This window comes from Neofelis nebulosa, chromosome 14 (assembly GCF_028018385.1).
Source record: "Neofelis nebulosa isolate mNeoNeb1 chromosome 14, mNeoNeb1.pri, whole genome shotgun sequence".
NCBI classification, from domain to species: Eukaryota; Metazoa; Chordata; class Mammalia; order Carnivora; family Felidae; genus Neofelis; species Neofelis nebulosa.
This window is the reverse complement of record NC_080795.1, coordinates 5,615,154-5,640,231: the sequence shown is the minus strand read 5'-3', so window position 1 is coordinate 5,640,231 and position 25,078 is coordinate 5,615,154. Positions and strand designations below refer to the sequence as shown.

The following is a 25,078-nucleotide window of genomic DNA, read 5'->3' as shown; positions in this document are numbered from 1 at the left end:
AAAGAGTGCCGAGCACTCATTCGAGATCTAGTTTAAAGACAGCATCAAAAGCCCCGTTGATAAACTGATGACAGAGGCAGAAAAAGGGCAAGAAAATGGAAACAAATGTCCAGATGGAGCCACAGATGGATTCGGGAAGAGCAGGAGCACACAGGTGTAGAATGGGGCTGGATTGGGGAACAAGCGGTCTGTTTAGGGGGCTTGTCACACAGAAGATTGTTTTTGAGACATCTGAGTCACACGTTAGGGAGAAGTGAGACGTACAGCTGCATATAATTGACATCTTCTGGAACCTCACGGTTCTCTTTTTCCTATTCCCGATCCCTGGTTTTTCTCTGTCAACCAGGAGTTAGTCAAATGCTTGTTATGCTGTATCCATTACAGCACCTGGAATATGTCTGTGAATATGGACATTACAGTCCATGGTATCAGACAGCCCTCAATGTCATGCTAAATTGGTTACCTGAAAATCCAATGAGATTTCTCCTTTAGAAAGGTACCCCTTTCCCCCCGACACTTAGCAAGTAATCTCTGGAGTGCTATTTCGGCACTATGCAAATATTCTTGTTCTCAATAAATCTTTCAGCCAACGGTTTTTGGCATTCGTTGACAAACCTCGCCTGAATCAATTATTACAAAGTGGTTGATGGGCTAACCGCAAACTGGCGATGTTTCCAATTCTGTCGTTCCTGCTACATCCATCAGCTGGCATTCATCCACAGAGAAAACTTGAAGGAAAAAATGTTTTAAGATGTTGAAGTTACTAGAGCCTTTGAATGCCGATAAGCATCCTGTAGTAGAAGGTAGATGTAGGTAAGTCAGAAGAGACTGGAGATAGCCAAAAGGAAGAGCTGAGAAGGCGAGAAAAGAAAAGACTCAAGAGCACGCGTGATGCAGGGGGTGGTGCCTGATGGGGGGAAACACCCCCTTCATGTGGCAGGAGGGAGAAGGGAGGGTGGAGGGCCGTAGACCTTAGATGTGAAAAAGTTAAGGGCGTGATTCTCCTTCCAGCCATACTGTAAGGAAATGATCTTTCCAAATATTAAGACGTATGCATGAAGACGGTGCCCACGGTGATAATAAGGAAAAAATATTTGAAATAAGAATAGTAAAGAAACAACAATAGAGAAAGGGTAGAAGCTATTGCCTTTTCACTGTCTGTAGAATATGATGCCACTAAAAACAGTAATTAAGAAATCCGTTAGAAAGAGAGGAACCCAACAAGTGAAAAAACTCATTTTTTCTGAAGTTTTCTGATGAATACATTCTCCTGTTAAAAAAAAAAAAAAAGCTGCAATTTTTTTTTAAAAATAAGCTGTGATTTTTTTTTTTCTGCATGAACCATCCTTAAGGTGGCAGGCAAGCCCACTTTTCACAAATACCTTTTATTTTATCAGTGCGGCCCTTCCTACTGAGAATAACAAATAAAATTAATCAAACCAGTTTTCATTTTTACTTACTGAGCATAAACTACTATTCACAAAGAGAATGATATTTTGAGGGTTATTTCTACTTCAATATATCAATAGCAGAGGCAAATAGACCTTTGAAGCACTCCAGTGGGCCAAAGGAATAGTTCTCATGTGAGTGTTTTTTTAATCCCTACGATCAAGAGATCCCTCTTCTCTGGGAAGCCTAAACAGTCAATATTTTGATATTTTAGGCACTATGACTAGTTACTGAAATGATTCTTCTGCGGTATTATAAAATAGAATTTAAATAGTGATTGGGCAAGAAAAAGCTGAAAAAAGATCAGTTCAAGGCAGCCCCCAAATCATTTATGCAATGATATGTAAGGGGAACCTGAGTGGCTCAGTTAGTTAAGCATCTAACTCTTGATTTCGGCTCAGGTCATGGTCTCACAACTTCATGAGTTTGAGCCCCACATTGGGCTCTGCACTGACAGCTCTCTCTCTCTCTCTCTCTCTCTCTCTCTCTGCCCTTCCCCTGCTCCCACTCTGTCCGTCTTTCTCAAAAGTAAGTGATAAAAAAAAAACAAAAAACACCTTGTCCAGCATCTCAGTTTTACCACAATAATGCCACACAGCTCAGTGGCATACGATGACAAGATCTCCTTCTCCACAGAGACGTCGGCTGAGTAGCTCTGTTCCACATGTCTCATTGTGGGATCCAGTCAGGGGGCTTTAGAGACACTGCCACCTGCAGCACCCACAGAACCTGATTTAAAAGGTCTCAAAGGCAGGGGCACCCTGGGTGGCTCAGTCGGTTGACCATCTGACTTCGGCTCAGGTCATGATCTCGTGGTTCGTAATCTGAGCCCTGCATCAGGGTCTGTGCTGATGGCTCAGAGCCTGGAGCCTGCTTTGGATTCTGTGTCTCCCTCTCTCTGCCCCTCCCCTGCTTGCACTCTGTCTCTGTCTCTCTCTCTCTCAAAAATAAATAAACATTAAAAAAATTTTTTTTTTTTTTAAAAAGTTCTCAAAGGCAGCCTGGGAGTATCAGAATAAAGCTGCCTAGGCCAGCCTTGCCCAGGAATGTGGGGGGGCACAGAATTATTGTAGAGATGCATTTCTGCTTCAAGTGGCTTGCCTTTCTTTGACAAGACTGCATGTAGGTATCTCCAAAGAGCAGGATGTTTGTTATTAGAGATACTTAGTATTTTGCTGTTCTTGAATTTATTATTTCATTTCCAGCCATTTTATGGCATTTTAGATGACATATCTACTTTTATACACTTTTTCCCAAGTAACTCATTTCGTACTGAGTTCTTCTAGATCAATCAGAAGATTCACCAAAATTTCATCAAATCTGTTGCTTTGGGGAACGATGTCACCATAGATCATTTGTGACTTCACACCTCCTCACGAGAATAACTAGTAACTATTCCCTGATAAGACAGCGCTGAGAGAATTCTAGCACATGGAGGGGAGGCTGTGGCAGCCCCTGCACCACAGAGGCCACGACAGACCACACTGGAAGGGAAGAGAAGCGGCTCACGCTGACCGCATTGCCCCTCCCCCAGCCAGCGCAGGGCCACCCAGAGAGTCTGCCCCAAGTCTATGGCTCCCCCAGTAAGAAAAGAGAAACCAGAGGGAACAATCAGCATTGTGAACTGCTTTGTGGGGCCTCTGCTCCGGTTTTGCTCCCCTGGGATCTCCAGGGGATCTGCAGGGTCAACAATTAAGAGTCAGACTGTGTCTGAGAAGGGGGAGGGGCTCACAACCACCAGCACTCAGATATTGGCAGAGGAAGTTCGTACTTGCAGAGCCCAAGCAGTAGTCCCAACCAGCGGCTTTGCTCATCTACGGGACCAAGTCAGGGGTGTGGTCTGCCCCGGGGAACTCAATGGGATACAGGTCTGCCTGATTTGGGTCTTTAGAGAAGGAGTTTTGGTGGTCCTGGGGCTTGATCGTCCCATGTCCAAGCAGGAGAGCTGAGGTATAGCCCTACCTGCTGTGGAGTGTGGCCCCCAGCCCCATCTGATAGGAAGGGCTGGCAAGAACGCCTGGAAGCTTCTGTAAATAACCCAGCAACATTCCATCTGAGAGGTCACCCACATCACAAGCAAGGGTGCACTGAGTATCCTGGTCAGGTAAACCTACCCGTTTCACCCTGCAGAAAAGGAAAGCTATGGGCTGTGCTCTCGATTCTGGTGCCACCTGTAAACAGCTCTGTGGGGGAGGCCACTCGGTTTCCTGTGTCCCCTGATAAGGTTCCCTGGTTGGGCAGGCTGACACTGTATTCAGCAACAAGTGGGGCTACAAATTAGTTCTCTGCCCAAATGCAGCGAGAAAAGCAGCTCCAGAGCCACTAAGGCTCTTTGTGGTCTTTAGTCAAGCTGACCCATGTCACAAGTAGGATGGGCACACCCAGTGGGTTTCCCTGACCGGGATATTCAGGGCAAGCTCTTGCTCGTGATGTGGGTCCCCAGACAACAAGCTGTGCAGGTCCTGGGTCCCATCCCACCGCCCTGCCAGGGAAGGGAAGCTAATTCATAGCCCCACTTACTGCTGAGTGTAGGACCAAGTCCCGGCTGGATAGAGCCTGATCAGAGAATCCATGCCACCATGGAGCCCCTCCGACAGCCTCACCTGGGCAGGGAACCAGGTCAGCAGTTGTATCCAGCAGTTCTCAGCCAGTGGCACAACCCTCACCCCCAACTTCAGAGCTTGAACAGTTGCCTTGCCTAAAAATAGACCTTGATAGCAGGTTTTCTTGCCCAAAGATGTTGCCACCAGACACATCCAGAAACCCAAACTGGGCTGACTGGTGAAAACTGCCTCTACCGGGGGCACCTGAATGGCTCAGTTCATTAAGTGTCCAACTTTAGCTTAGGTCATGATCTCGTGGTTCATGAGTTCAAGCCTTGCATTGGGCTCTCTGCTGTTGGCATGGAGCCTGCTTTGGATCCTCTGTCCCTCTCTCTCTCTCTCTGCCCCTCCTTCACTCATTCCTCCCCCCCTTCTCAAAATAAATAAATAAACTTAAAAAAAACTGCCTCTACCAAAACAAAACTGCAAAGTCTAAAAGAGGGGACCACTTTCTCCAATATGCAGATACCAATGTAAGAAATCAAGGATAACAAAAAATTAGGTAAATATCACACCACACACACACACACACACACACAAAGTTCTAATAACTAACTCTAAAGAAATAGAGATTTGTGTACTTTCAAAGAACTCAGGATAGTTCCATTAAAGAAATTTGGTGAACTAAAAGAACACACAGAGGAACAATTAAATAAAATTAGGAACATAATGCATGGAGAAAAAAAAAAACAACACAAGAATTTCAATCAAGAAGTAGAAACCATCAAAAAAATACAAACAGGGGCGCCTGGGTGGCTCAGTCGGTTGAGCGTCCGACTTCGCCTCAGGTCGTGATCTCACGGTTTGTGAGTTCGAGCCCCGCATCGGGCTCTGTGCTAACAGCTCAGACCCTGGAGCCTGCTTCTGCTTCTGTGTCTCCCTCTCTCTTTGCCCCTAACCCACTCGCATTCTGTCTCTGTCTCTCTCAAAAATAAATAAACATTAAAAAAAATTTAAAAAAATACAAACAAAAATCCTAGATCCGAAAAACACAATAACTAAACTGAAGAACTCAGTAGACAGTTTCAAAGCAGACTCTGTTATGCAGAACAAAGAATCAATGACCTGGAAGATAGGACACTGGAAATTAGCCAGTCAGAGGAGCAAAAAAAAAAAAAAAAAAGAATGAAAAAGAGTGAAGAAAGCCCACTGGACTTGTGGGACACAATGAAAAGAAACGATATTCATATTGGAAATTCCAGAAGGAGAAGAGAAAGAAAAAGGGACAGAAAGTATATTGAAAGCAGTAATGGCTGGAGCGCCTGGGTGGCTCAGTCGGTTAAGCATCCAACTTCAGATCAGGTCTCACAGTCTCATGATCTCACAGTTTGGGTGTCTGAGCCCCACGTGGGGCTCTGTGCTGCCAGTGAAGAACCCACTTGGGATTTTCTCTCTCTGCCTTTCTCTCTCTCTCAAAATAAATAAATAAACTAAAAAAAAAAAAAAAAGCAATTATGGCTGAAAACGTCTCAAACCTGAGGAAAGAAGTAGATATCCAGATCCAAGAGGCCCAAAGGATCCCAGATGGGTTAAATCTGAATAGGGCTACACCGAGGTATGTTATAATTTTCAAAATACAAAGACAGAACTTTGAAAGTAGCAAAAGAAATGCAAGGGAACTCACATGAGACTCAGTGAATTTTGCAACAGAAAGATTTCAGAATGGTATGGGATGAGATCTATAAAATATTGAAAGAAAAAACTGTCAACCAAGAACTCTATACTTAGCAAAACCATCCTTCAGAAATGAAAGAGGGATAACTCTTCCTGAACAAAAAACAACAACAACAACAAAAGCTGAGGGAATTTATTGCCACTAGACATGCCTTACAAGATATTCTAAAGAGTCCCTTGAGTAGAAATAAAAGGATGCTAATTGACATCATTAAAACATAAGAAAGCAGTGTAAAACTCACTGGTAATGGCAAATATACAGTCAACGTTAGATTTGGCACATAATTCACTTACAACTCTGGTTTAAAAGTTTAAAACAAGTACTAAAACCAATCATGACTGCAAAAACCTGTTATTAATTACACAATATAAAATATAAGTAAATTGAAACATCAATAACCTAAAATGTGAGGGGGAAGAGAAGGAAACATGAAAAGCGTAAGAATGCCTTTGAAGTTGTTATTGATTTAAACAGAGTGCTATAATGTGAGAATATTTGTATAAGCCTCATGGTAACCACAAGGGAAAAATCGGTAGTAATTGGACAAAAGAACAAGATGAAGAAGTCAAACCATACTGATTCCAAAAGACATCAATACACAAAAATAAAGACAGCAGGATAAGAGACAAGGGGCAATGGATCTACAAAACAACAAGAAAACAATGAACACAATGGCAATCGTCTTTACTTAGCAATAATTACTTAAAATGTAAACAGATTAAATTTATCGATCAAAAGACACAGAATGGCTGAATGAATAAAAAACTCAAGATCCAATGATAATGCTACCTACAAGAGATTCACTTAGCCTTAAAGGTACATAGAGACTGAGAGTGAAAAGATGGAAAAAAAAATATTTCAAGCAAATGGTAACAAACAAAAACAATAGCAAAAGCATGGCTATACTTACATCAGACAAAATAGACTTTAAATTAAAAGTAGCAAGGAGTTCCCAGATCGCTGGGTCATTTCAGTGTCCGACTCTTGGTTTTGGCTTAAGTCATGATCTCATGGTTCTTGACTGCACGCTGTCAGTGCAGAACCTGCTTGAGATTCTCTCTCTCTCTCTCTCTCTCTCTCTCACTCTCCCTCTGCCCCACCCCTGTTCATGCACATGCACATGCTCTCTCAAATTAAGTACATAAAAACTTAAAAATAAATTCATTAAAAGTCGCAAAAGGAGACAAAGAAGATAATTATTTAATGATAAAGTTGTCAATCTATAGAGAAGATATCAATTATAAATATGCAGGGACCCAACAGCAGAGCACCTAAACATTTAAGCAAAAACTAGCAGAGCTAAAAGGAGATATAAACAGCAATACTATAATAGGGATTTTACTACCCCACCCTCAACAATAGATGGATCATCCAGAAAGAGAATCAACGAGGAAACAGTACATTTGAACAATACAGACCAAATGGGCCTCACCAGAATACAGAACATTCTATCCAACAACAATAGAATATATGTTCTTTTCAAGTACACAAGGAACATTTTCTAGGACAGACCATATGCCAGGCCAAAAAAACAAGTCTTAGCAAATTCAAGGCTATTGAATTCATACCAAGTATCCTCTCTAGCCACCATGGTAAGAAACGAGAAATGAATAGCAAAAGAGAAACTGGAAAAATTACAGTTACATTCAAATTAAACAACACTCTTCCCAACAACCTATGGATAAAAGAAGACATTAAAGAGAAAATTAAAAAAGCATCTCCAGACCAACAAAAATGGAAACACAACATGCCAAAACTTATGAGACACAGCAAAAGCAGTTCTAGGAGGGAAGTTCATAGCAATAAATGCCTACATTAAGAAGCAAGAAAGATACCAAATAAACAACCTAACTTTATACCTTAAGGAACTAGATGGGAAGAACATACCAAGACCCAAAGTTAGCAAAGTAATCTAATAAAGATTAGAGCAGAAGTAAAAGAAATAGAAGACAGGAAAACAATAGAAAAGATAAACCAAAAGCTGGATTTTTGAAAGATAAACAAAATTGACAAACTTGGAGCTATACTAGCCAAGGAAAAAGAGACAGGACCCAAATAAACAAAACTATAAATGAAAAAGAGAACATCACACACGAAACTACATCAATTGAAAGGGTCACAAGAGGCTACTATGAATAACTATCTGGCGCCAAACTGGAAAATCTAGAAGAAATGAGAAAATTCTTAGAAACATGCAAACGATGAAGAAAGGAATGAGGAAGAAATAGAAAGTCTGAACAGACTGGGTGGCCTGGGTTGGCTCAGTCAGTTGAATGTCTAGCTCTTGATTTGGGCTCAGGTCATGATCCTAGAGTGGTGGGATCGAACCCTGAGTTGGGCTCTGCACGGAGCATGGAACCTCTCTCTCTCTCTCTCTCAATCTCTCTCTCTCTCTCTTAAAAAAAAAAAAAAACGAATAGACTAGGTAAGGAGATTCAATCAGTAATTTAAGATCTCCCAATGAAGAAAAGCCCAGGACCAAATTGCTTCACTAGTGAATTTTACTAAATATTTAAAGATGAACACCAACTTCCCTCATACTCTTCCGAAAAAGTTGAAGAATATGGAATTCTCCCAAACACATTTTATGCCACCAGCATTAGCATGACACTAAAGCCAGAGAAGGACACTACCAGAAAAGACTACTACAGACCAATATTCCTGGTGAATGCAGATGACAAAGTTCTCAGCAAATAGTAACGAACCTAATTCGGCAGCACATTAAAAGGATTTTTACCATGATCAAGTGGGATTGATACCTGGGGTGCAAGGATGCCTCAACATATGCAAACCAATCAATGTGTTACATCATATTAATGGAATGAAAGAAAAAAATCATATGATCATCGCAGTAGACACATAAAAAAGTATCTGCCAAAATTCAAGATCTGTTCATGATAAAAACTCCTAATGAATTAGGTGTAGAAGAAAGGTACCTAAAAATAATGAAGGCCGTATACGATAAGCCCACAGCTAACATCATACTCAATGATGAAAGGTTGAAAGCTTTTCCTGTAAGATCAGAAACAAGACAAGAGTGCCCACACTCATGACTACTCTTCAACAAAGTGCTGGAAGTCCTTGCCAGAGAAATCAAGTAAGAAAAAGAAATACAGGAATCAGAATTCGAAAGGCAGAAGTTAAGTTGTCCTGTTTGTACCTGCATGATTTTATATGTAGAAAATCCTAAAGATTTCACCAAAAACTGTTAGGTCTAATCAACAAATGCAACAAAGTGGCAGGATATGAAGTTAACAGATTAAATTCAGTAGCATTTGCATATACTAACACTCAATTATCTGAAAAAGAAATAAAGAAAACAATCCCATTACAATAGCATCAAAAACAATATAATATTTAGGAATAATCTTAACCAGGCAAGTGAAAGATCTCTCCTCTGAAAACCCCAGGACAATGATGAAAGAAATCAAAGAAGGTACAAAAAATGGAAAGGTATTCCATATTCATGGATTGGAAGAATTAATGTAGTTAAGATATCAATAGTACCCAAAGCCATCTAGAGATTCAATGCCCATCGGGATCTAACACCATTTTTTACAGTAGAAAAAACAATCCTACGATTTAAACGGAACCACAAAAGACCCCAAATAGCCACAGTAATCCCAAGGGGGGAAAAATGGGATGCATCACACTTCCTGATTTTAAGCTTAGCTATAAAGACATATGTACCCTTATGTTTATTGCAGCATTATTTACAATAGCCGAGATATGAAACCAACCCAAGTGTCCATCCATAGATGGATGGATAAAGAAACAATGGTATACATGTGTATGTATGTACACATATATAATAGAATATTACTCAGCCATAAGAAAGAATGAAATCTTACCATTTGCAACAACATGGATAGATCTGGAAGGTATGATGCTAAGTGAAATAAGTCAGAGAAAGAAAAAAAATATGATTTCACTCATATGTAGAATTTAAGAAACAAAACAAAGAAAAAAGAGGTGAACAAAAAAACAGACTCTGAACTATAGAGAACAAACTGTTGGTTGCCAGAGGGGAGGTGGCGGGTGGGGGCGGGGGGAGATGAAGGGGATTAAGAGGACACTTACCATGATGAGCACTGAGCAATGTACAGAATTGAATCATTATATTGCACACCGGAAACCAATATAACACTGTATGTTAACTATACTGGAATTACAAAAAAACACCCGGGACACCTCTGCCGAGGTGTCTTTGTTAAAGAAAAGAGATGCTTTCTTCACAAAAACAGGTTGAGCTGACTCCCCAGGCCGTGGTGCAGTGGGCCATCTGGTCAAGGACCGCACTTGAGGCATCTGCTGTGAATACAAACTACTCCTGATGCCAGAAGGTATTTGTCAAAAGAGAAATCCTGTTCCGGGTTGTGGGAAGCAAGCAGTTCGTCCATTTTAATAGTTTCTAAGAGATGTCATTTTACCTTTTCTTCCCTTTCCCCATTTTTTAATTGATGGAATCTGTCTTCAGGTAACCTTGTAAGATAAGGCATAAATAAATAAATGTACGTTGCCCTACACCGAAGGACAATGGCATCTATTGCAATCTGTATAAACAGAGGTACCATTAACATCCTATTTTTCATGAATGGTGCATCCTAGAGCACCACTCCATATGCAGAAAGCATGGGGATTACAGGGCATACGGTGTTTTGCAGTTGAAGGGGCCATGCAGCCCGCCCTCGTCCAGGAACTTTTTATTTGTATATAACCTTTAACAACACCGTACACCTTCAAGATTCTGAATTAGGAGCGACGTTCTATTAGTAAATCTTATCCCTTATCCTCCCTTTGTATCCCATGATGAAACAGTACGCACACCTTGCTTAAAACAATTAAATATCTCCAAGACATCAATGTCTTCTATGGCCTAATGATTCCAAATTACCCACTTGCCATACACCTCATCTCTGCTGGAGCAGGAGGAGACGATTCCTAGAAGAGGAAATGGCTCTGGTTGGTCTTGATTAGTCTTTGTGTACCTGGCCAAATGCCCTCCCCCCTTCCTTGTATCTTACTTTTCCTGTATATGAAATGGGACGAATATGCCAGACCCAAAACTACCCTAGTAGATGACCATTATGTGAAGCATTCCCTGATCCTTTCCTTAATGGGGGTAAGTATAAATGAGTGCCATCCGTGATGGGATATCATTTGTTGTTTTCTCAGCAAGTTGCTGGGGAACAGCAAGCTTTCTCTAAGTGCGATGGGTTTTCTGGTTAATTTCTCCACCTTACACATGTGAGCCCTACCTGTACTTACCGTTAACTCAAATAGTGACGTGTGTGCTAAATAACATAAGCGATTTCTCTCCCATCTCACTCTCCACACGAGTGGCTCAAATATTAAAGAAACGAGGCTTGTGATTATAAGATAAAAGCTTATCGTGCTTTTCTGCCCATCCTACGTTCTAGAGTTTTTTGTCCTAATTAGCAGTTAGATATCATTCTCACAATCAACCGAAATAAAGGAGAAGAAGATTTCATTCTCAATCTTGCCCTGTCAAACACTTCTATTTATTCGCTGGCTTCCCCATTTAGGGATCTTTTCCGCGGAGGCACTGAGGCGACTGAATGATGGTTCCCATGTTCTCGGGCAATGGAACATCCACTCATCAAACAGAAAATGTTTCAGCTTTTATTTTAAACTGGGTTTGTCTCAATGTGGACTAGCGATTTGGATTTCTCCGTGCTAATATGAAGGCAACAACCTAGAAATGATGGCACAATAGTTTATCCAGGGATTAGGAAGCCAGGGTGAAAGTCCTACTTAATCCCACACACACCATGGTAGGTACGGACCCCAACCCAGGCCTTGCTGTGGCCAACACAACAATGTCAGTCCATCTTTTCCAACAGTCTCCGTCCAAGATTCCAAGACTGCCCAGGCGAACCTGTGGTAGGGAGGATACAGTGGACAGATGGGTCACTCAGCTCTCCCCCGCTCTGTGTCCAGAGGATGTCAAAGTACAGCTGCAGAGTTTATGAAAACCGATGGAGTTTCAAATCCCCAGGATTCAACCGGTTGTGTTTGTGGCCAGATATCCACTTGATTCTCTGTCCATCACCAGAGATATAACGTGGCAGTGACTCTAAGCTTAAAACTTTAATTTTCAAAAGTCACTCAAGATTCATAAAAGAATTTTGTGAGTCATAAAGAAAATCAATAAAATGTTTCCAAGAAATTTGAAAGATACTGCAATGAATTTCAAGGGGTCTCCGAAGGCCACCGGCCGGCAGAGGACTGCTCAAATGTACATTATTGAAAATGTAATGGAGACATTTAAAAAAAAAACCCTGAATTTTGGACGATTTACCATTATTGGTTACCCAAGATAGAAGGTTTCTAAATTTGCATTTTTTTTAAACTGATAGCTATGAATTACTGTTCTGAATAACTTTGAGGTCAAAGGAAGCAATTCTCATTGACCAAAATCAGAAAGGGAGTTTGCTCTCTCCCACGCAAAGGAGACTTTTTCCCTTCTATGTATTTTTGAAAGGTATTTTGTACCTAAATAATCGAGAAATGGATTCACGCCCACCAAACTAAGCAAGCAAAACCCGCCGAGAACATTCACACTCTCTTTCACACCTAACCCTGCGCTATAGGAAACAGATGTTTCTAGAAATTTTCATTCCTGTTTGGAATCCATCCCAAAGAAAAACTTGCCCTTCGAAACACTGTAATCAATGACTCTAGGCTGGTTAAGGCTTTGCCCTCGTGTCTGAGGCGTAAAGTGCCTATGATTGGGCAAACCGAAGCCTCAGTTCCCTCTCTTAATCCGCTTGCCTCCCATTAGTAAAGATAGTAATAGAGATAGAGGGCTGGTCAGGCTCCCTTGTGATTCCAGAATCGGATTATTTACCGGGTTCACCTGACTTGCACTAAGGAACAAACCATAGGGAATCGACAGCTCCCTGTGGAAAGGAATCCAATAGGGGCAAAGATGAGGGTCTGAGCCATTTCGGCTTCCTGGCTCTCCCTCGGGCAAAAGGGATGAAAAATGTGAGGAGAACGGGATCGAAGGAACGGATACACACTTCTTTGTAATCTCGTTCGGTCCTCACACAAGTTTTGTGACATTAGGCCACACGTATTTGTGAAGTTCTCGGTCCTGAAAAACAATACTCGCACAAAGAATTGAGACGAACCGGTCCAAGCTGTAGGAGAGGTCACCTGGGGCAAAGGGGCGTAGGAGGACTGAAGCCATTTGTGGAAAGCAGCGAGGACGGGGACCCCAGAAGTGTAAGGAGCAGTTCAGCAGGTGCGCTCCGAGGCGGAGCCGGATTTCAGGACGCTTTGCGCGGAGCAGCTGACTCCGCAAGGGGGCGCCACCGCCGCGCGCCTGGGACACTCGCGGCTCCCGGCCTTTGCGAGCCGGGCGAGCCGGGCTCCCCCGGAGTCTGAGAGTCGTGGAGCATTTTCAAGTGAAAGCGGAGGCAGGAAAAGCGAAAGGCAGAGAGAAAAGGAGCTAAAACAGGAAAGGGGAACCTTCACTGTTCTTACCACCGTGGTGGGTAGTCACAGCCAAGCTCCAGCCTCCTTCACCCAAATCCCACGCCTCCGCCAGACGCACACACGCGCGCGCACACTCCCGCGCGCTCCACGGGCCCCCTAGCACCCCGGAGGAGTGGGCGATGGAATGCACGAGACCGGACCCGCTTCCGCAGCGATTAGGGCGAGGGAAGAAGGACTCGATAGAGGTCCTGGCCAGGCTGGTCGCGGGCTTGAGCAGTCAGTGCCGGAAATCGAAGAAGCAAGGTGCAGGGCGAGCGCGGGGCCGACGCCTGGGGGCGCCCGCGGCATCCTCCAGCCCCCGTCCCCGCCACCCCCACCGCCATCCCCGAATCCCGGGGATAGAGTCGAGGGCTCCACCTAGAGCCTGGGTTGCGAACGCCTTGGGCGGCCGGAGAGAGGGGGGGCGGCGCAGGGGATTCCCAGCAATACCGGCCCCCTTCCCCTCCCCGTTCCTCCCCTCCCCTGTCAAACTCGGGGGGTCGACTCGGTGTCCTTTGGCATTAGAGAGAAGTGAGCGTGCGTCCTCGGCCGCAACAGTCCTTCTACTCAGTGTGCTCCCGCGTCCTCGGGAGGGCTTCACCAATTCAAATTCGGACGCGGCCCTAGCGCGTCGGATTCCCGAGGTCTGCGCCGGAGCCTCAGGGGATCTGCGTCTCCGGCAAGTTTCCGAGCGCCGCGGGCGCCTGCTCCCTCCGCACCCGCCGGGGCTGGCGCGGCCGGGACCCGGGCGCAGGGCGCGCGGGGAGCGGAGCGGGGCGGGGGTCAGGCGGCAGCGCGGCAGGCCAGCAGCTGGCGGAGGCTCCTGCGGAAGCTGTCGTCCAGGAAGGCGTAGAGGAAGGGGTTGAGGCAGCTGTTGGCGTAGCTCAGGCTGGTGATGAAGTAGGAGGCCGCGATGACGAGCGGCGTCTGCGGGAGGTCGGTGGTGAGCGCCACCACGGTGCTCAGGTGGTAGGGCGTCCAGCAGAGGAGGCACACGGCCAGGATCACCACCACCAAGAGCGTCACCCGCTTCTTCGCGCGGTCCAGGGCCTTGGCGTGGCTGTCCAGCCGCATGGCGCGCAGCCTGCACAGCAGGACGCCGTAGAGGACGCAGATGGCGGACACGGGGATGGCGAAGCCGAGCACCAGCGTGTAGAGGCGGCTCGCCCGCCACCAGAAGGCCTCGGGCTGCGGGAAGACCAGCACGCACTGGCGCCGGCCCTGCTCGTCGTCGAGCCGGGCGAAGACGGCGAAGGGCAGCACGACCAGCGTCACGAGCCCCCACACGGCCAGGCTCACGGCGCGCGCCGCGCGGTACGTGCGGCCGGCCACCCGGCGCGACTCGGCAGTGGCCAGCACCACCAGGTAGCGGTCGGCGCTCATGACCGTGAGGAAGTAGAGGCTGGAGAACGTGTTGTACTGGTCGATGGCCACGATGAGCTTACACATGAGCTCCCCGAAGGGCCACCGCTGCAGCAGGAAGTCGGCGATGTTGACGGGCAGCACGAGCGTGAAGAGCTCGTCGGCGATGGCCAGGTTGAGGATGAACAGGTTGGTGACGGTCTTCGTGCGGGGCGCCCGCAGCAGCACGTACAGCACTGCGGAGTTGCCAGCCAGCCCCACCGCGCAGATCACCGCGTAGACGACGGGCACGGCCACGGCCAGCGGCGGCGGCAGCGGCGGCGGCAGGCTCGACGCGTTGGGGCAGCCCAGCGCGGGCCCCGGGCACGACGCGTTGGCGGGCCCCGGCTCCGAGAAGGTGTCGTTGTGCATGTCGGCGAGGGCAGGGGAGCCGGCGACCCCGTCTCCTCCACGGCCGCCCCGCCGGGCTCTGCGGCTCCCCCGGCGCCGCGTCCGCGCGGACCGCGCTCCGACTCCTGTGGCTCCACCACCCCCCCTCGCGGAGGCGCGTTCCCCGCCGTCCTCTTCCCACGCGGTCGCCGCGGACTCTGGGGCTGCAAAACGGAATTGAGAGGTCGGGTTACGATGACGGACGTGCGGCGACAGCGAGAGGCGCGGTTCCGAGGGGAGGGGAGAGGCGCCGCGGCGGCCCCAACCTGCCCCCACGTGACCTCTCTCCGCCACCTGTTGAAATCCTATCGTGACCAGTTGAACACCTCGAACAAAGTGCGACAGAGAAACGAGTCCTGACCCTTCGTAGGAAAAACACCAACCTGTCTCTTCCGCTTTAAGACGCCCCTGGCCGACGCGGGTCTCCCACCTTCCGTGCGTCCTCTCCAAGAGTGAGCTCGGTAGCGATCTCTAGGTCACCTAGCTAGCGGGGAAGGGGCCGCCTTTGCCCGGAGCGGGGAGGTGGGGAGACCGCCGACTGGCGCGGCGCCAGCCCGCCCGGCGTCCGCCTCCCCGCTTCGGCCCCCGGGCGCCAGCGCGCGTCTACGCGGGTGCAGCCCCCGCGCTCCTGCAAGCTCCTGGACCGCGCAGCCGCGACTGCGCCCCCGCTGACCCGGCCGCCTCCCCACCGTCCCCCGCCCCGGCGGTGGGGTAGAGAGCCGCGTTTCTCAGCAATCCTTTTTTTTCCCTTCCGTATTAATTACATTAATAAATGAAAAGCTCTCCTGCTAAGAATTAAAGAGAAACAAAGCGGGGGGGGGGGGGGGGAAGGGCGGTGAGTGGTCTATTTTAAAAGAGCAATGCGGTTCTGGCTCCCATTCTACTTTTTAAAACCCCATACCCCAAAGGAGCTAATGCAATTTTAAATTTTAAGTTACATTTGTACTGCATCGCGACACAGAAGGGAGAAGTGAATGCAATTTTAAAATACAAATCGGCCGTTTTCTAATACTCTGGCCTTCACAGGTACAAGATCGTTCATAGCAAATAAAGGTCAACGATTTGAGATACTTTATTTAGTCTCTCTCTATATGTTATGCATATACATGTATCAGTGTACCACGACTCTTAATGCGTATTTCATAAAATGTTGCCGGTTGTTCAACACACTGCCCTGATTCTCCAACACACATTCCTGATTCTCCCGGGAAGAGAACTCACCCTTGCGTTCACAGCGCTGTGGCCGAGCGAGGCCGAATAAAGGCAGATCTGGACTGCGATCTCCCTCTCTCTCAGAGCCCCTACAGAAAGGAGAACTCACCCTAGGCACCCCACCTCTAGGACAGGATGAAATCAACTCGGTATTGGTTCTCTCCAGTTCCTGTTCTCTTCCTCCACCTTCCCTCTGGGAGGGCCGCAAATTAAACCACGGGATTCTCCCTGCTTCCCTCAAACAGGTTTCCTTCCCACAAAAGCAGGCAAAAGTCCAAATAAAGTGCATTTTTTGGTCTCTTATGAGGCATTTTTAGAGGAGAGGCTAAGGTACTGAGGAGGAGGCTGGGAGTAGCCGGTGGAAGAATCTCTGGGTGCAGGAATACAAATGCTTTATTTACCCACTCATTCTCTTTTTACTAGGCTCTGTGTAATTAAACTCCCTGCAGTTTCACACTTTGTGAAGAAGATGACAGGAAATTCAGGCTATGTCCATGAGCTAAAAATATGTGAGAAAACACCATCTAATGTTAAGTGAAACAAAAAAGGTTATACATGATATATATATAAAACATATATAGTACACATATATACACGTATGTATACCTGTGTATATATGTATGTATGTGTATGCGTGTGTGTGTGTGTGTGTGTGTGTGGTTGCTTAGTTTTCAAATATTTGGAGATTTTCCAGTTCTTTTAGTTATTGATTTCTAGCTTAATTACACTGTGGACAGTGTACATCCTCAATGTGATTTCAATTCATTGGTATTTGTTGAAACATGGCCCAGTATATCGTTGTTCGTCCTAAGTCTTTCCTGTATACTTGAAAATGATGTGTGCTCTGCTTTTCTTGGGTGCCAAACTCTAGGTATGTCAACTAGTCAAGTTCATTATTATGTTCCTTAAATCTTCTCTCTCTATTGGTATCTTTATCTGATTGCTTTATCCGTTACGGACAGATATTGTTAAAAAAAATAACCAGTCAATGAATATAGGTTTCTCTAATTTTGTTAATTTTTTAGTACATAATTTGATTCCATTCTGTTAAGCGCACATCAATTTCAGATTGTTATCTCTTCCAGTGGCATGGACTCTTCTATCATTACAAAATATCCTTCTTTAACCAGGTTACTGCTTGTAGGTAGTCTCCTTTGTTTGGTATTATTGCAGCTATTTCTTGGTATTATCAAAGAATGTATTTTCTTGATTTTTTTTAAATTTTAAACTCTCTATGTCCTAATGTGTAAAATGTGTCCCATATAGGGGATGCCTGGGTGGCTCAGTCGATTAAGCGGACGACTTCTGTTCGGATCAGGATCTCATGGTTCATGAGTTCAAGCCCCACGTCAGGCTCTGGGCTGACAGCTCAGAGCCTGGAGCCTGCTTCAGAGTCTGTGTCTCCCTCTCTCTCTGCCCATTTCCTGCTGTGCTCTGTCTCTCTCTCTCTCTCAAAAATAAATAGACATTAAACAAATTTTGTAATGTGTCCTACACAAACATAACAAAGGTTTTTTGATCCAGTCTGACAATATTTGTCTTTGAATGGAAGCTTTAGTTCATAATGTCTTTAATGTAGTCACAGGCAATATTCGGGTTTACCTACTATGTTATTCTTTGTTCTCTGTTTCTCTTATCTTGTTTTCATCTTTTTTTCCCCCTTTCTTATGTTCTTTTGGATTAAAATGAATTATTTTATTATTCAGTTTCCCACATTTCATTAACTCATTAGTTCTACATGTTTTTATTTAAACAGCTGAAATACAAATTGGATATGAAATTCTAGATTTTCAGGTTTTTCATTTGAGTAGTTTTGATGACACTTTCTTTTTGACTCCATTGTTTCTATTGGAAAAGTGGTTTCCTGTCTTACTGTAGCTCTTTAAGGTACTTTGCCTTTTTTCTATAACTGTTCTTAAGCTGTCTTTGATTTTGTCTTTTGGCAGGCAAACTAAGATGGGTAGGGGTGGTTTTCTTTCCATTTATTCAGGTTTGGATTTTTAAAGCATCTGCATCTGTGACTTGATCTTTTTTTTTAGTTATTTTTTATTTTCAATTTTGGAAACCCATCAGCATTCACTCTTCCAATTACCATTCTGTCTCATTCTCTCTCTTTGCTCCTACCAGGACTCCAATTACATGTGTGTTAGGCCTTCATGCTCTTTTCTGTGTTTCCTACCCTCCTCCCTCTCTCTACTTCAATCTGGTTTCTCAAATCCTGGCTTTCCTGGTTGCTCCCCAATTTCTTCAAACAGCTGTTAGTTTTCTTTCTCAATTTTTATGGTAGCTCATAACAGGAGGGTTTGTGTGATGCAAGCTGCTTTGTCATAAACTAGAAGCAGGAGTTAATATCTAAAGTTTTCTATACAGCACAATAATAAATTAAAAAGTATGTGTGTATGTGTCTTTTCATGTACATAATTATGTATAAGTATGTGCAGTTATGCAACATGTACATCAAAATATTTTTAAAATATTTTGGTAAGATATAAATTCAGCAGTAATTTTTTATAAATATAATTTATTGTCAAATCAGCTTACATACAACACCCAGTGCTCATCCCAACAAGTGCCCTCCTCAAAGCGGTAATTTTTATTTTCTTTGTACTTTTCTGGATTTCCAAAACATTTTTTATAATGAGGGTGTATTACTTTTGTGTTATTAAAAAACATCGTATTTATAAAAATCACCATAATAGTATTTTTTGGTCATAAAATACTAACTATTGAGAAGAAATTAAGAATTAAGAATATATAGGGAAGGTATTTCTTCCAGCATTTGTGACATTGCTATAAACACACACACACACACACACACACACACACACACACACACACAGTGAATAAATAGATTTATAAAATATACTTTTACATAGAAATATACTTTATATACCCTGAAGCCTACCCACAAAATTGCCAAAAAAAGAGAGTTCCAATAGTAATTTGTACTGCTTGAACCAATTTTGTTTATTAATAAGAAAATGTTAAATTAAAAACTCTTCTTATTTTAAAAGTATGCAATAAAATACTTGAATCTTGAGTACTAAGAACATTAACATCTACTATAATCACATGTCTTAGTTCAGTGTTACTAAAACTTCCAAAATTGCTTTTCCTCAGCCCAGAAAAAAAAAAGAGTTTCAAGGCAGAAATGAAAAGATAGAAACATCAAATTCACAGTACTTGTCATGATAAAGGACTGGATGTTTTGTCCCTAAAAACAACAATAAGACAAGGATGTCTTCTTTCCACATTTTTATTCAACCTTATATGGCAGGTTCTAGCCAGCACAGTGAGGAAAGAAAAAGTATCTCTGTGCCTTGAAATCAATATAAATGCTGGTCTCCATCTAAAATAATAGCCATAATTCTGTTGTTGGTGCACGTCGTTTTCATGTTTTATACTGTTTTTGTACATTTTTTGTATCCAAAATACATGTTACATTGTTTTGAGTATTTTTAACACTTACATAAAAACTATCATCAAGATATTTTTCTGTACTCTGTTTTTATCCAGATTTGCCTATTTGATGCATTATTATTTAGCTACACTTTTTAATCCTTTATAGTATTTTCTTACATGCAAATACCATAGTTTGTCTTAAAAATGCATTTAATGCTATCTCTGACTCTACTTTATTCTTTATATTCCTTTCATTCTTTCCATTCCTAATCTCATTCCTTTTATTCCTAATATTCTTATTTGTACTTTATTTCTTTCTTAAGAATTTTGCTAGACTATATTAAAACTGAATGGCACACACAATCAACTAGATCTAATTGACATTTATAGAATACTTTATCCAACTTCAGGAGTATACATATTGTTTTCAAGCTTGCATAGTATATTCACTAAGATGGATCATGTTCTGGACCCTTACAAATTTAAAAGGTAGAAACAATATCATCTTTCCTCTTAGACCTCAACAGAATTGTGCTATGAGTCCGTAACACATTGCTGGAAAACCCAAAAATATTTGGAGATTGAACAGCAAACTTTTAAATAACCTATGGGGCAAAGAAGAAATCTCAAAAGAGATTTTTAAATAATTTGAACTAAATGAAAATGAAAATACAGCTTACCAAAATGTGAAGTATGCAGTAAAAGAGTGCTTAAATGGAAAGGTATAGCATTGAATGCATATATTAGAATAGAAAAAGATCTAAAATCAATAATCTAAATTTTTGCTTCAGGCAAGTAGGGAAAAAGCATATTAAATCAAAAGTAATAGGAAAAATTAATAATAAAAATAACAGCAAAAATCAATGAATTTCAAAGCAGAAAAATAGAAATTATGTCCATTCTCTACAATCTCTTTCAGAAAATAGAAATAAAGAAAACCCTTCATAATTCACTCTGTGAAGCATTATCCTAATACCGGAATCAGATAAACACATTACACGAAAGGAAAACATACCAATATCTCTCATAAACATAGGTACAAAGTCCTCAGCAAAATATTAGCATATTGAATCCAAAAGTGTATAAAAATAATTATACCTCATGACCAAGTGGGATTTATCCCAGGTATGAAGCTTGATTCAACATTTGAAAATCAATTAATGTAATATCTCACATCGACAGACTGAAGAAGAAAAATCACCTGATTATATCAATAGATGCAGCAATCCAGAGTCCAACACCCATTCCTGATAAGACTCACAGCAGGAATAACTTCATCAGCTTAAGAAGAAACATTAACAGAATACTTCCAATTAATGTCATACTTAATGATAAGCTACATGTTTTCTCTTTAAGACTGGAAACAAAGCAAAGTTGTTCTCTCACCACTCTTGTTTCAAAGTCATACTAGAAATACCAGGTAATGCAACAAGACAAGAAAGGGAAATAAAAAGTATGTAGATTGGTAAGGAAGAATTAAAACGGTCTCGTTTCACAGATGACATGATTGCCTATGTATAAAATCACAAATAATCAACAGTAAAGTGATTATGGCAAGGTTGCAGGATACAAGGTTAGTATAAAAATTTGATTTCTTTCCTATATGCTAGCAATGAAACACTAGAGTTTGAAATTAAAAGCATAGCATCATTTATATTAGCATCAAAAATGAAAGAAAAAATTAGGCAAAAATCTAATAAAGTATGTATAAGATCTATATGAGGAAAACTATAAAATTTTGATATAGTAAATCAAAGAAGGACTAACAAAATGGAGAGATAGTTCATGGTCTGGATAGGAAGACTTAATGTTGTCAAGATGTCAGTTATTCCCAACTTAATCTAGCTATCCAATGCCATTGTTAAAGTAAAATTCCAGCAAGTGATTTTGCGGATATCAACAAAGCGATTCTAAAGTTTATTTGGAAGGCAAAGACCCAAAATAGCCAACACAATGTAGAAGAACAAAGTCAGAGCACTGACACTTCCTGACTTTAAGATTTACCGTAAAGCTATAGTAATCAAGACATTGTGATATTGGCAGAACAAACAAGTAGGTCAATAGAACAGAATAAAGAGCCCAGAAATAGACCCACAAAAATATAGTCAGATGATCTCTGACAAAGGAACAAAGACAATTTAATCGAGAAAGGATAATCTTTTCAACAAATGGTGCTTGAACAACTAGACATCCACATGCAGAAAAAAGAAAAAAAGAAAAGAAATGAATCTAGACACAAACACAGATGTCACACCCTTCACAAAACTAACTCAAATGGATCATAGACCCGCATGTAAAAAACCATAACATGCCTAGACATTCTCTATAGGAGAAAATCTAGGTGACCTTAGGTGTGGTGATGAGGTTTTAGATACATCACCAAAAAGTTTAATCCGAGAAAGAAAAAATTGATAAGCTGGATTTGATTAAAATGGAAAACGTCTGCTCTGCAAAGGACAGTGTTAAGAAAATGAAATCACACTCCACAGACAGGAAGAGCATATTTGCAAAGCACATACTTGATAAAGGACTTGTGTCTAAAATATACAAAGGACCCTTAAAATTCAAGAATAAGAAAACAAACCACTTTTAAAAATGGACAAAAGAACTAAATAGAAATCCCACAGAAGACACGGGGATGGCAAATAAGTATATGGAAAGATGCTCAACCTGGTAAATCATTAGAGAACATCAGAGAGCTACAACCCATCCGAATGGCTAAAATGCAAAACACTCACAGCACCAAAAGTTGGGGAGAAGGTAAAGCCACAGGCACTCTCCTTCTTTGCTGATGACGCAAAATGATGCAGACACTTGGGAAAACGGTTGGGCAGATACAAATCCAAATGTAGTCTTAGTATTCAATCCAGCAACCGCACTTCTGGGTATTTAGCCAAATGAGTTGAAAATGTGTGTTCACACAAGAACCTGCACGTGCACGTTTATAACAGCTTTACTTGTAATTACCAAAAGTTGGCAGCAACCAAGATGTCTTTCAGGAGCTGAATGGATGCGTAAACTGTGGTCCATCCAGACAATGGAATAGTACTCAGTGTTAAAAAGAAATGAGGCATTAAGCCGCAAAAAGACACGGAGAAAAGTTCTATGATATTTTTTAGTAAAAGAACCGAGGTAGAAATGCTCTAGCCTGTATGATTCTAACTATATGATGTTCTGGAAAAGACAAAACAATAGAAACAGTAAAAAGATCAGAGATCCCCCGAGGCTTGGAGGGAGAGGGGCCGAGAGACATGAATAGGTGGGGGTGCAGGAAATTTTTAAGGCAGTGAAATTCTTCTGTATGATCCCATACCTGTGTATACATGACCTTACGTATTTGTCAAGACCCAAAGAACTGTCCAACACAAGAAGTGATCCCTAATGTAAACTATGGGCTTTAGCTGCTGATAGTTTATCAGTATTGGTTAATCATTTGCAACAAATGTACCACCTTAATTCAAGATATGAATAATGGGGTGGGGGGCACCTGGGTGGCTCAGCCGGTGAAGTGTCTGACTCTTGATTTCAGCTCATGATCTCATGGTTCATGAGATCAAGCCCTGTGTTGGGCTCTGTGATGACAGTGTGGAGCCTGCTTGGGATTTTCTTTCTCCCTCTCTCTCTGTCCTCCCCACCTCGTGCTCTCTCTCTCTGAAAATAAATAAACATTTTTTTAAAAGATGTTAGATTAAACAGAGAATACATGAAAATTCTCGGTACTTTGTGCTCAATTTTTTTTTAAATTTTTTAAACATTTATTCATTTTTGAAAGGCAGTGAGAGATAGAGCACAAACGGGGGAGGGGCAGAGAGAGAGGGAGACACAGAATCAGAAGCAGGCTCCAGGCTCTGAGCTGTCAGCACAGAGCCGACGCGGGGCTTGAACTCACATACCGCGAGATCGTGACCTGAGCCGAAGTCGGAGGCTTAACCGACTGAGCCACCCAGGCGCCCCTGTGCTCAATTTTTCAGGTCTAAAACAAATAAGTCTATTAAAAAGAAAAAAAGGAAAACCCTTTCCAGAAAACTAAATGTAAGTGAGTTAATGAGTTGTTACAAAACATCGTGAACTTATATTTATATGTATAACACAGGCCATGTCATTTACGTTGTCATGTTTTCTTTGATTTTGAATTTACGACACTAAAATTATAAATGAAGGAATAAATTCCAAGAGAAATGATTTAAATCGAACGATCGATCAAGAACTGTCAAAGTGAAATCCTTCTAATTGCTTTATTATATTCCGTTTCAGTGCCAAGTCGACGTTCAGATTCAAATATGAAATACATCTATGTAGTTTTTACTACATCTACATCTATGCATTTTAATTAGGGCTCAATCCATTTCGTTTGTGAGAGCCAGAGGAAAGAAGAAGTGTAGTTAGTAACCAGCCAATCTCAGGTTAAACATTTTCCTTAAGAAATTTAGCAGTCAGTTCATTGATGGCTGATCTCCTCTTTCACTTCGATATTTAAACCTCGTAGCACTTCTGATCAATCGCCTCGGATGGAAGAACTCACGTGTAAGGAAATGACCTCATTTCAATCTCTGCAAACGAATTTCTGCTTTTGATACTTTGGAGGCATAAGTCCCATAGTCAAATGTTACTTTTTGCTAAAGTTTTTTTTTTTAAAGGTTTTATTTATTTTTGAGGGAGAGAGAGAGAGACAGAGACAGAGAGACAGAGAGAGAAAGAGAGTGAGAGGGGGAGGGGCAGAGAGAGGGAGACACAGAATCGGAAGCAGGCTCCAGGCTCCGAGCTGTCAGCACAGAGCCCGCCGCGGGGCCCAAAACCGTGAACCGTGAGATCACGAACCGAGCTGAAGTCGGATGCTTAACGGACTGAGCCACCCAGGCGCCCCTTTACATTTTTTTCCCAATGTTTTTACTTTCTCCTGATGTTAATAGATCATTTTTTCACTTACAAAATTGAAGCTTGAGGCTGACACAGATCCAAGAAACCACTCTGGTATCACTTTGTTTTTACAGCTTCGAAAGATAAGATGATGAACACCAAATGGGTCAAAACGCCACAAGATATGTCTTCATATTGGAACCCTGTGCGCCAAGAGCATCATTAGGATTGAATAATGAACAACGAAGGCACCGTCAGCCTCAAGTCTGAGGGCAAAAGTGTACGCATAATGCTGCTTTGTTTACACAGCTGTTCCTCAGAAGACGTTTCACATCATAAAATAAGTTGCAACATTTATCAGTGTTCCTTTTTTTTTTTTTTTTTTTTTTGGTAATAAAGCTGCTTAGAGCCGCGTGGTTATGACTGTTTCAAAATGAAATGTTTTTGATGGCACGGAACAGGTGACAGCACTTTTGATTTCTCTGCGTTGTGCTTCCGAAGGATGCACTAAAGGAAAAAGTGACCCGAGCAAAGTGGTCACTAAATTTATTATTTATTTATTTGCTTACTTATTTTAGTTTTTTTT

General features: G+C 42.6%; 1 protein-coding gene across 1 annotated transcript; it reads right to left on the bottom strand.

The window, feature by feature from the left end:
* Positions 1–13,625: 13,625 nt before the first annotated feature.
* Positions 13,626–15,242, bottom strand: NPBWR1 (neuropeptides B and W receptor 1). Its single transcript, XM_058699585.1, has one exon. The coding sequence runs from the start codon at positions 15,001–15,003 to the stop codon at positions 14,014–14,016; it is 990 nt and encodes a 329-aa protein (XP_058555568.1). The 5' UTR covers positions 15,004–15,242; the 3' UTR covers positions 13,626–14,013.
* Between the last annotated feature and the right edge of the window lie 9,836 nt (positions 15,243–25,078).